This window comes from Hemicordylus capensis, chromosome 1 (genome assembly GCF_027244095.1).
Source record: "Hemicordylus capensis ecotype Gifberg chromosome 1, rHemCap1.1.pri, whole genome shotgun sequence".
Lineage (NCBI taxonomy): Eukaryota > Metazoa > Chordata > Lepidosauria > Squamata > Cordylidae > Hemicordylus > Hemicordylus capensis.
In genome coordinates this window covers 238166620-238179886 of record NC_069657.1, presented here as the reverse complement: position 1 = coordinate 238179886, position 13267 = coordinate 238166620, and the positions used below count along the sequence as shown (strand labels likewise).

The 13267-nt window shown below is 44.7% G+C and overlaps 1 protein-coding gene across 11 annotated transcripts in view; it reads left to right on the top strand.

Moving 5' to 3' along the window:
* The window catches only part of LOC128339464 (protein unc-80 homolog), a 254333-nt gene that overhangs the window by 111766 nt on the left and 129300 nt on the right, over positions 1-13267 (top strand). For 6 of the 11 annotated variants that reach the window (XM_053283436.1, XM_053283440.1, XM_053283437.1 and 3 more), the window contains exon 24: positions 1027-1198. In XM_053283436.1, coding sequence (XP_053139411.1) covers positions 1027-1198 — 172 coding nt within the window. The remainder of the gene's footprint in view (positions 1-1026; positions 1199-13267) is intronic. The other 5 variants (XM_053283443.1, XM_053283442.1, XM_053283439.1 and 2 more) reach the window with 1 other exon arrangement.

The window sequence follows — 13267 nt, the reverse complement described above, 5'->3', positions numbered from 1 at the left end:
GGGGCAGAGGCAAGTCACATGACTGACTCCCCCAGCCACGCACCCACCCAGGCTTCCTTCAGTTGTATCCATCCTCCAAAACTGATGTGAGTGTTAAGACCTGGAGCTACCAGAACAGCCTGTCTTTCTCTCGTACCATTAAATGACTTGCATCGTCCACAATTTACAAAACCTTAAAAAAAATAATTTAGGATGATGTTCTATTGTGGCATATAGGGGTGTGTGTGTGTATACACACACACACACACACACACACACACACACACACACACACACACACACTCCAGTAGGCGGGGGGCCCATTTTAAAACCTTGTCTCTGGGCCCACTCCAACCTTGCTACTCCCCTGCATATGAGTGTGAATAGCCTCTGTATTTGCAACTCTGAGTTTTATCTTTGCTGGCTGTAACAGGCTAGTTTCTCCCTTTTGTTTCTTTTAAGATTGTGATCCCCTTTGGGACAGAGAACCATTTACTCATTCCTTTTGCTATGTAAATCGCTTTGGGAACATTTTGTTGAAAAGCAGTATTCTCTTACCCATTCTTAAGCTCCTCATACCCATGCTTACACTGGAAGATGATGATGACGATGACGACGACTACTACTAATAAATATATAAAAATAAGCAAATAAAGGCAAACATCTAGATTAATCCTGTGCTGATGCACCAACAACATTCAAGCTGATCCAGTGCTGACATGCCCCTCTTTAAGTTGCCCCTCTTTTAAACCCTGCCGTTTGAGCTACACAAATTCCTGTTACATTTCACTCAATGTCCAGAGGTTTTCAGCCTGCAGCTTCATAAACTCATCACTAACCAGAGAAAATGAATAAGGCAGAAAAAATTCTCAGTCATCCCGAAAACCTGGCACTTGCATAACTGAACCAGCTGTGGTCTTTGGGTCCCAGCCCCACAGTCTCATTTTGGAAAGGTGGTTTAGAATGATTCTTTGCTCCAGCAAAGTTTTGTTATGATAGAATACCTTCTCAACACACTAACCTTTCTCCTCTTGTTTCTGCTAACAGGCAATTGGAGTCCGTCTCAATGAGCTCTGCCATAGCGAGAGTGAGAGCCCAGCCAATCTGCTGGGCCTCATTTATGATGAGGAGACCAAGCGGAGGCTGAGAAAGGAGGATGAGGAAGAAGACTTTTTAGATGACAGTAAGGAGACTCCCTTTACTACAAGAACCCCCGCTTGTAAGAATCTCTGCTTTAGGAACACTTAAGTCTTTTTTTATTTTACTCTCTTTCATTCCCTTTCCACCCAGTTGTATTCTGCACTGATCTTCCTTCCTCCTCTTTTTGTGCCTAGATGTAATGCATTCTGTACTGGTAGGAGCAGCCAGGTCAATTTAATAAAAGGAACAGGATCCACGAATCTAGCAGGCGTGATGCATTTTACTGCACAAACTGGCCCAGATAAATCTCTAGGCAGGTGCAGCTAGTAGCATGGAACAGCTAGGGGCCCCATAGGGAGGTGCACTTCACCATTTGCATCGAAAAATATTATCCAAGAAGATCAATGGGGCCTGGATGAACCTGCAATGCAAATGCATATCAAGATAGGCATCTAAATCTTCACTGGCTCTTTGTGCAGGAGGCCATAGATCCGTGGTCAAACACATGCTTTGCATGCAGACACGCTGGGGTTAAGTCCCTGGCATAAAGTGTTTCTAGTGGCAAGGCTGGAAAAGACCTTTCTCTTCCTGAGACCTTGGATAGCTGGTGCCAGTCAGAGTACACAATATTGGTCTAGATGAACCCAATATATTACTTAGAATAAGGCATATACGCAAATCTGCTTCTGTATGTAGATCTTACTTGTTGGATTGAGGTAACATTCATATGCAACCAGGGTGGACCCTGCTTAGCTAAGGGGGCAAGTCACGCTTGCTACCACAAGACCAGCTCTCTTCCAGGTCCCTCTGCAGTACCCCAAAGACTACCAGCTAGATTATTATAAATACACCCACCGAAGCTATGGATATCATAAACTTGGTTGTCTTTATTATCATAAAGATCTGCAATAAATATACTAATCAGTTCACAACAAAGAGAAGTCTGTCAGTTGTGTTTTTTTTTTAACTATGTGTGGGATCCTAATACAATCAGCTATGTGACTGAGATAAACCAGCTGAAAAGCTCTGTTGTAAGATAGTATATGCCTGCATTCTTTTGACATTTACAGAACAGAATCTAAGCTAAATGGAAACTAGGTTAGTTTAAACTAGTGGTCAAATGTCTATAAGCTAGTCACATGACCAGGTGTGTGGGAAGGCAGGGATGAACCTACTTTCCCCCCAGATAACGGTGGCTGAATTCCTTGGCGTGCCACCACACACCCACCCAATCTTCACTTCACTCCCAGCAGCGTGGATCAGTGGAGGCCAGGATTTGTTTTCCTGGCCTCCAGGGGTCCCATAATGCACTGCATGACAAGTGTGCTGCATTGGGCGATTCCCCTGGGAGTCAGGTGCTCTAGGTGCCCAACTCTGTATGCTCAGGCTGCATGCAGCCCGAGCATACACACGATCCCAGTGCCAAAGTTAAGGCCGTGCTCATGCCCTTAAATCCTGGCTAAAGGCCGGGATAAAAAGTCGGGCTACCTGCGAGGGTTCACCACGAGGGTTCACTGAGAGAGCTGCGCTGGCAGTGTACAGGGGCAGCCAAACCCAGGCTGGGCTGCCCTAGCCTGGGTTTGGCTGCTTGTATGAACAGCCTCTATGTGTTGCTTTTTTAAAAACATAGAACATAGTATGCTAGAATATCGTGAAATGCAGTGATTATAATCGTATAATGAGTATTACTGATATTCAAGCCAAAGAGGCCCACAGTTTCACAGCCTTTTAAGGTCTACATTGGATAAGTAGATAATGATAAGATGTAAGCAAATAAAGCCATATTCCATGCCAATATAGAGTGCAGGTTACACTATCAGTACTCTACCCCCTCCAAACACCATCTGTATATGTGTGTGTGTTCTGCAATGTACTGATTTATGTGTGTGTTTACTACTGTTTTTCACTAAACATGTAACCCATTAGAGCTGTTTGTAAGTTTGTTGGATTCATTTTGCAGTTTAAATATTCTTAGGGCTGTTTAACAGGACATTATGCAGGAACTCTAGTATAAAAATATTTCGGTTAGATGAGAAATCTGGCGCTTTCCCAGACAGCAGGCTTTACGACGGGTTTTCTGCAAGGCTTTACTGCAAAGTTGACCAAAGAAACCAACTCAAAAAGTAGATTTTTTTACCCCGGATATAAATCAGGCTACACTCTAACGCGCAATGAAACACCCAAATTGTGTGTGAAGTGCTCCCTGATAGCTCACAGGGACTTTGCGGTAAATTTGGCTGATATATGAACACATATCCCTTACGGAGGGGATGCGAACGAAAAGCCAGATGTGAAAAATGTCCTGGTCACTGTCCATCTAGTTCCTGATGCTTACAATATAAAACTAGCATGGCCAGAAGCTGTCTATTCTACTTACCCAGCTACTGTTTGAAATTTAAAGCAGGAAAAAACATGGAGAGATCCTTATCCCCATCTACCACTGGGAAACATTACCACAGTTGCTCTTTATTCTGAGTAAAATTTCAGGGGTGAGATTAATGGAACAGGGGAAGTCTGGCTACATGACTGTTTCTAGATGAGTGAACATCAAGAACAAAATGGGATCTGTAAGTAAGAGAGATATTCGTCTCTAGAATTTGACACACACTTGTGCGCGCGCTCTCTCTCTCGCTCTCTCTCACATACATACACACACACACACACTCACACTCACACTCACTGACCTAATGTCTTTTAATTCTGTCCTCAGGGACCGGTGGTCAAGGAACACCTTTGTAATTTCAGTAATTTCACCTTTGTAATTTCAGCCAAAGCAACGTATTCATAACTGGCCCACGCTCCATAAATGCATGCAGTGCATATTCTCTTAGGTTTTCCTGGGAACAATGATGCACATGGAATGATAAGCTAGGCAATGACTGTTTCAACAAACAAACAAACAAACAAACACGTTTATCTGCATGCTTAATTTTATGTGCATTATTTATCCTTGGAAGAACTGCAATTTTGAGGGGCAGAGACATAGCTCTGTTGTGTCTTTCTCTTCTGAATATGAAGAAGATGGGATTGGCATAATGCTTATTTCCTTGCTCATGGTCCCAGATTTGTTTGGGGCAGAGAACCCTGATATAAGCTTCTGTGGAAGCCAACATTTCTGGTTTCATGGAGAAAGCAAAAGAAGTTAGTGGTGGCACTGTGTAGTTGCATAAACTAAGGGAAGCAAGGATGTGTGTAGCTAAAGCAGCCATGCTAATCTTGGTACTTCATGCCCCAGATTTCCTTCCTCCACTGTCCTGTAGTGTGCTTTCTACAATGGGAGCAATTTCTTCCAGCATCATCTCACTCTGCAGACTTAGCCATCAATTTAATATGTATGACAGAGAATTTGTTTCTGCAATTCCACATCAGACCCTTCCCAACACATACAGACTGGTTTGCAGAAGCTAGTAAAAAGAAAGCAGTATTTATTTTTCTTCCTGCTAAGAAAAACCTGTCCCAATTTGGTAGGTTAGGTTGATTCTACAGGTGCACCAATGTAAGGTGAGGATAAGACAATACAAGATCATTCTTGCTCATGTATTAGAAGTGTTTCACCCTTGGCCCATCTATACTGTAATGTGATTGGGGATTTTGACATGATTGGATGAGCTGTTGTGATGTCACACAATAATCACAAATATTCAGCTACCCCTAGAACAAAATTAGCAACACAATATGTGTAGTCTTGTTGCTGTGATGGAAGGAGAAACTGCCCATTTGGCTGAAAGTAAAGCCTTACACAAGCTGTTTGACAGGAGGAGAAGCCTGAGGACTGGAAATGTGAATAGGTTCTAGGAGGTAGTGAAATTAAGGGGAAAGAGCCCAAAGGCAGGGTGATGGAAGAAGGCCATGGAGTGAGATTCAAGAACTTGAATGAGGATAGATGTGAGGACACAGAAGTCAGAGGGAAAATGGCAGAATACGTAGGAAACAGAAAACGGGGCCTAAGCATAGTGCACCCACTGTGCATTCCCCCTCAGGGTCTGGGTCCAGGAAGCCCTAACTAATGTGACATGCGGTTGTACATATCTTTCCCACAACAAATAATAGTTGTTACTTAACCTCAACAACAAATATTTATTTTTCTCACAAATAGAAAATTAACACAGCAGTAAAAATGATGACAGAAAACGTAAAGGTACTCCTCCACTAAGCCTCCTAAGGCTGGTTAAAAAATAAAATATAAGACGAGCCCTGCTCGATCAGGCCCAAGGCCCATCTAGTCCAGTATCCTGTTTCACACAGTGGTTCACCTGATGCCACTGGAAGCCTACAGGCAGGAGTTGAGGGCATGCCGTCCCTCCTGCTGTTACTCCTTTGCAACAGGTACTCAGAGGCATCCTGCCTTTGAGGCTGGAGGTGGCCTCCAGCTAGTAGCCGTTGATAGACCTCTGCTCCATGAAGTTATCCAAACCCCTCTTAAAGCCATCCAGGTTGCTGGCTGCCACCACCTCTTGTGGCAGAGAATTCCACAAGTTGATTATGCGTTATGTGAAAAAGTACTTCTGTTTGTTGGTCCTAAATTTCCTGTCAATCAATTTCAGAGTATGACCCCTGGTTCTAGTGTTACGGGAGAGGGAGAAGAATTTCTCTTTATCCACTTTCTCCACACCATGCATGATTTTATAGACCTCTATCATGTCTAGCTGCAGTTGTCTTTTTTCTAAACTAAATAGCCCCAAGTGTTGTAGCCTTTCCTCATAAGAAAGGTGCTCTAGGCCCCGATTATCTTGGTTGCCCTCTTCTGCACCTTTTCCAGTTCTACAATGTCCTTTCTTAGATGTGGTGACCAGAATTGTACGCAGTACTCCAGGTGTGGCTGCACCATTGTTTTTATATAAGGGCATTATAATATTAGCCGTTTTATTTTCAATCCCCTTCCTAATGATCCCTAGCATGGAATTGGCCTTTTCCACATTGAGTTGACACTTTCAACGAGCTGTCCACCACAACCCCAAGATTCCTCTCCTGGTCAGTCACCAACAGCTCAGATCCCATCAACGTATACTTCACGTTGGGGTTTTTCATCCCAATGTACATCACTTTACACTTGCCAACACTGAACCGCATTTGCCATTTTGTGGCCCACTTACCCAGTTTGGAGAGATCCTTTTGGAATTCCTCACAATCTGTTTTGGATTTCACTACCTGAAATGTTTGGTATCATCTGCAAATTTGGCCACCTTGCTACTTACCCCTATTTCTAGATCATTTATGAATAAATTAAAAAGCACCAGTCCCAGTACAGATCCCTGCAGGACCCCACTTCTTACTTCCCACCATTGTGAAAACTCTCCATTTGTAACTACCCTCTGTTTCCTGTCCTTCAGCCAGTTAACAATCCACACATGTACTTGTCCCCTTATCCCATGACTGCTAAGTTTTATCAGGAGTCTTTGATGATGAACTTTGTCGAAAGCTTTTTGGAAGTCCAGGTATACTATGTCAACTGGATCACCTTTATCCACACACTTGTTGATACTCTCAAAGAACTCCAAAAGGTTTGTGAGGCAAGATATACCTTTGCGGAAGCCATGCTGTTTCTTTCCCAGCAGGGCCTGTTGTTCTATGTGCTTTACAATTTTATCCTTGAGGATGCTTTCCATCAATTTGCCTGGAATGGACATTAAGCTAACTGGCCTGTAATTTCCCGGATCGCCCCTGGATTGCTTTTTGAAAATTAGTGCTACATTGTCTACTTTCCAGTCCCCTGATACAGAACCTGATTGCAGGGATAAGTTATATATTTTATCAAGGAGGTTGGCAATTTCACATTTGAGTTCTTTGAGGACTCTTGGATGGATGCCATCTGGCCCTGGTGACTTGCTAGTTTTCAGTTTTTCCAGACAGTTTAGACCATCAACTCTTGTCACTTCTATCTGACTCAGTTCTTTAGCCTTGATCCCCGAAAAGCCTGGTTCAGGAATAGGTCTATGCTCAGTATCCTCTGCCGTGAAGACGGACACAAAGAACTCATTTAGCTTCTCTGCAAGCACCATATCCTCCTTAATAATCCCTTTCACTCCCTCATTGTCTAGTGATCCAACTGCCTCCCTGGCAGGTTTCCTGCATCTGATGTATTTAAAGAAATTTTTTATTCCCCTTGATGCTTTTAGCTAAATGTTCCTCAAACTCTCTTTTTGCCTCCCTTATTGTCACCTTGCATTTCTTTTGCCAGAGTTTGTGTTCCTTTCTGCTCTCTTCATTTGGACAGGCCTTCCAATTTTGGAAGGAAGTCTTCTTCCCTTTTATGGCTTCCTTGGCTTCCTGTTAGCCATGCTGGCATCCTCCTGGATTTAGTGGTACTTTCCCTCCATTTAGGTATATAGTCTAACTGGGTTTCTAGTATTGTGGTTTTGAGTAAACTCCATGCATTCTGGAGTGAAGTGACTCTCCTGATTTTCCCTTTCAGCTTTCTTTTCACCATACTCCTCATTTTTGACAAGTTTCCTCTTCTAAATTTCGAAATGTCTGTGTTAGACTTCCTTAGTGATTCTCTCCCCACATGTATGCTGAATTTGATCGTACTAAGGTCACTGTTCCCTAAAGGGTCGATGACACTGACATCCCGCACCAGGTCCTGGGTGCTACTCAGAATTAGGTCCAAGGTCGCCTTCTCTCTGGTTGGTTCCAAGACCAACTGTTCTAGGGCATAGTCATTTAGTATCTAAAAATCTGACCTCTTTGTCATGACCTGACTGTGAATTTACCCAATCTATGTGTGGGTAATTGAAGTCACCCATTATTGCTGCCCTGCATCTCCTTGACGCCTCCCTGATTTCCTCCTGCAACTCTCAGTCACTGTCAGCATTTTGATCAGGAGGGCAATAGCATGTCCCCAGTAGCACGTTTCCTTTCAGGCCTTGTATTGTCACCCACAGGGTTTCTGTGGAGGACTCCAGTCCACCTAGGTTTTCTGCCTTGTTGGATTCTTTCCCTTATTTAACATACAGTGCTACTCCACCTCCAAAGCGCCCCTCCCTGTCCTTTCTATAGAGTTTATATCTAGGGATACCAGTGTCCCACTGGTTCTCACTGTTCCACCATGTTTCTGTTATGCCCAATGTATCTATTTCTTCATTAGCAACCAAGCACTCCAGCTCACCCATCTTGGCTCGGAGGCATCTGGCATTGGCATATAAGCACCTATACGCTGAATCTCTCACCTGATGTATGCTTACTTTCTTTTGACTCTTTGACCAGCTGGCATAGGCTCCTGTCTGCTCTTTATGTGGTTCTGCTCTGCTCTGCTCCCCTTCTGTTTTATCTGAATCCTTTGCTCCCTCGCACTTCAAAGGATTGCATTTGCTGAACCGGATACTGTCCAGCTCCTGTCGGCTATTCTCCAAGCATCATTTAAAAAGCTGCTCTGCAACCTTTTTTATTTTAAGCGGCAGCAGTCGGGTTTCATTTTGGTTCAAGTGTAGCCTGTCCCTTTTGTACAGGCTTTGCTTGTTTCAAAATGTATCCCAGTGCCTAACAAATCTAAACCCCTCCTCCTGGCACCAATGTCTCATCCACACATTGAGACCCCCTCTGCTCTGCCTGTCTCACTGTACCTGCTCGTGGAACTGGTAGCTTTTCTGAGAATGCTACCTTGGGGATCCTGGACTTCAGTATGCTACCTATCAGCCTTAATTTGGCTTCCAGGACCTCCTGACTACATTTCCCCACATGGTTGGTGCCAACGTGCACCACAACAGCTGTCTCTTCCCCAGCGCTGCCTAATAGCCTATCTAGACACTGCGTGATGTTCACAACCTTCACACCAGGCAGGCAAGTCACCGTGTGGTCAACACGTGGGTCACAAACCCATCTCTCTATACTTCTAATAATCGAATTACCCACTACAAGGAGGTCCCCACTCTCCGCAGGAGTATCCCCTGTGCGAGAGGATATGGGCTCATCTTCCATGAAAGGGGTCCCTTCTAAAGGAGCATTTCCCACTTCCTCAGACCTATGTCCTCCTTCCCTGAGACTTTCACTTTCCCTGATAGCAGAGGAGCTATCAGCCTTGGAGTGGGATGCCTCTACTACGTGCCTGAAGGTCTCGTCCGCATGCCTCTCTGAGCTTCTCAAGATCCACCACCTTGGTCTCCAGGGAAAGAATTTGTTCTCTGAGAGTCAGGAGCTCCTTGCACCAAGCACATACCCATGAGTTCTGTCCATGGAGCAAATAGTCATACATGTGACACTCTGTGCAGTACACTGGGAAGTGCCCCCTCCCCTTCTGGCATTCTATCTTCATAACTGGCTTTGTTGGCAGTTTACAGTATTTAGAGATAGTTTATTAGAAGGATAGGTCTCAGCTGTATTGGTCATCTATTTAACTGTCCAACTGCCTTACTCAAGAATACGAAGGAGGGAGTAGTACTTTCCTTCTCTTCCCACTGGGCTCCTTGTGATCAAGCAGACTTATTCCAGGCTCCCCCGCACACTTCCCTTTAAAGTCCTGCAAAACTCCTACATCCTGTTTGCTATCCCTGTCCGCTATTCGCTGTGCTCTCGGGCCTTCTCCTCTGATATAGAGAGTAGGCAACTGAGACACAGGTATTTTATTTATTATTTATTTATTTGTTTATTATTAAAACTTTTATACCGCCCTTCCAAAAGGCTCAGGGCGGTTTACATTAAAACACCATTAAAATCCGTTAATAATTAAAACAAAAATAATAAAGCATAAAAACAATAACTAACAATTAAAAACATTGTAAAACAACAATTAAATAATCAGAAGAATTTAAAAACAAGTTTTAAAAAGCTGAGAAAGCCTGGTTGAAGAGATGTGTTTTCAGGTGATTTTTGAAAATTGCCAGAGATGGGGAGGATCGTATCTCAGCAGGGAGTAGGGATGTGCATAAAACCGGTTCTCCCGGTTCGGTTCGGATCCGAACCGGGTCCGAACCGGACCAGGGTGGTTCGGTTTTGGTTTTGCCGAACCACCCACCCCGGTTTGGGCAGAGGGGTGAATTATGGTGAATTTATTTGTATGAGGTTTGTCTTCATAAGGTGAAGTGTGCTAAATTGATTACTTCCTCATATTCATAGTAAGTGTGAAAAAGTGAAAGTGGGGTCATGAGAGTTGTTTAATTGAAAAATATCTCATTTGCTATGATAGAATGAGAATTCACACCTCAGAAGTTTTTTCTGAGGTGTGAATTCTCATTCTATCATAGCAAATGAGATATTTTTCAATTAAACAACTCTCATGACCCCACTTTCACTTTTTCACACTTTCCTTTACTATGAATAATATGAGGAAGTAATCAATTTAGCACACTTCACCTTATGAAGACAAACCTCATACAAATAAATTCACCATAATTCACCCCTCTGCCCAATCACTCTTAAATTGGGGATGGGTGGTAGCCTCCAGCCATTAGGCACTATCTACCAGCCCACCCCACTCCTTTGGGGCAGATCCACTTTCTGCCCCCAATCTGCCCCAAAGAAACCCAAACTTCAAAAATTCTCAAAAAATCAGCCCTCTGCCCAATCCCCCTGAAATGGGGGTGGTAGCCTCCACCCATGAGGCACTACCACCCCACCCCACTATTTTGGGGCAGATCCACTTTCTGCCCCCAAACTGCCCCAAAGTCACTAAAACTTCAAAAATTCTCAAAAAATCAGCCCTTTGTCCAAACCCCCTGAAATTGGGGTGGTAGCCTCCACCCATTAGGCACTACCACCCCACCCCACTATTCTGCCCCAGGCCCCACTTTCTGCCCCAATATGCCCCAATCTGCCCCAAAGACATGAAATTTTCAGAAATTTACCAAAAATCAGCCCTTGGCCCAATCCCCCTGAAATTGGGGTGGTAGCCTGCACCCATTAGGCACTACCACCCCACCCCACTCCTTTTGCCCAGATCCCATGCTATGCCCCCGAACTGCCCCAAAGTCACTAAAACTTTAAAAATTCACCAAAAATCAGGATTTTGCCCAATCCCCCTGAAATTGGGGTGATAGACTCTACCCATTGGGAACTACCACCCCACCCCAAAATTTTGCCCCTGGGCCCCTTTTTACCCCCCCGAATCGATTCGGATTCAGATTAAATCCGAATCCAAACCGAATCAAGGGTGATTCGGGTGACCCAGATTCGGGCACAAAACAGAACAGGGGTGATTCGGTTCGGGTCCGAGCCGAATCACCCGAAATCCCGAATTGCACACCCCTACTCAATACCTCAGAAACAAGAGAACCCTGTACCCATGGGGGTGCCCCTACCAGAGATCTCTGTACCCCATGGGTTAGAAACCCATGGGGGTGGTTGGCACCCTATGTGCACTACACCACCACTTGCTCTGGGCCACCCCAGCACCCCCATGTGCACTTATAGGGCTGCTGAAAGCTCCATTATAACTTATTATGAGGAAAAACCTTAAAGACGCGTAAACTTCAAAAATCACTTAAAAATCACCTCTTTGCCCAATTCCTTTCAAATAATTCTGATAGATTCCTTGCCCACCCTAGGAACTACCACCCACCACACTGCACTCTACGACACCCCTTTCCCCCCGACGTGAAGCTATACATTTGCTGCAATCCTAATTATTCTCTATGAGGAATTCAAAAATACTTAACAATTCACCAATAATCAGAGGAGTGTCCAATTGCCTTGAGATTTTTTGGGTGGTAGGCACCCATGCCTGTCTACCACCCACCCTGCTTTTGTGCTCCTAAGTCCTCCACAACAGGGTATATGGACTGGTTCAGGTCCATTATACTCAATGAGAAAAATAATTAAAAATATTTCAAATATTCATAAAAAATCATAGGGGTGTCTGATTGCTTCAGGGTTTGCATGGTTGTTGGCACCCATGAGTGCTCCACAATAAGAAATAATGGCCTGGTTCGGGTCCCATTATATCCTATGAGAAAAAAATAAAAATATTTTTCAAAAATTCATAAAAAATCATACGAGTGTCCGATTGCTTTGGGGTTTGGGTGACAGGTACCCCTGGGTGCCAGCTACCATATGACCAATTTTCAGCTTTCCAAACCGATCCGAACCGGTCCGAACCGGTTCGAAACGAACCACCCCAGTTCGGTTCGGATTCGAACCGAACGGGGGGTGGTTCGGTTCAATCCGAACCTCCGAACCGGAACCGGTTCGGACCCGAACCGGTTCGGATCCGAACCGGTTCGCACATCCCTAGCAGGGAGCGCATTCGACAATCTTGGGGCAGCAGCCGAGAAGGCCCGTCTCTGTGTAGCCACCAGACGAGTTGGTGGCAACTGGAGACAGACCTCCTCAAGTGACCTCAATGGGTGGTGGGGCTCATAGTGAAGAAGACGCTCTCTTAAATACCCAGGGCCTAAGCCGTTTAGGGCTTTATAACTAGCACTTTGTATTTTGCCCGGAAAACTATTGGCAGCCAGTATAACTCCATCAACAAAGGAGTAATGTGGTCTCTCCGAGATGACCCAGAGACCAACCTGGCTGCCGCATTCTGAACCAACTGAAGTTTTCGGACTACGTACAAAGGTAGCCCCACGTAGAGCACATTACAGAAGTCAAGTCTGGAGGTTACCAACAAATGTACCACTGTTTTGAGGTCATTGGTCTCGAGAAACGGGCGCAGCTGGCATATCAGCCGGAGCTGATAGAAAGCACCCCTGGCCACCGCCTCAACCTGAGAAACCAAGGAGAGACATTGATCCAGAAGTACTCCGAGACTGCGAACCTGTTCCTTTTGGGGAAGTGTGACCCCGTCTAGAACAGGCAGATCAAAATCATCTCTTGAGTTCCGACCCCGCACAATAAGTACCTCCGTCTTATCTGGATTCAGCTTCAGTTTATTCTCCTTCATCCAGCCCATTACTGCTTCCAGGCAGGCATTTAGGGAGGGTATGCCAACTCCTGAAGAAGTTGACATGGAGAAGTAGATCTGGTATGTGGCTCAATGAATGTGGGGACTCCCACAGCCCTGGCTGACTCCATCCCCTCCAGGCAGAGAGAAACAAAAACTGGATGCGAGTTTGCTAGCCCTGGCAAATAACACACACAGAGACTAGGACTTATCCCTTAAAGAGAAACCAGCCCCTCGAAATCAGCTTTCCTCCTGTTAGTTAGTTTGAAGGGGGGAAAGGCTTGTGGAAGTAGCATATTCCACATAAACTTGTGGAAGTAGCATATTCTACAG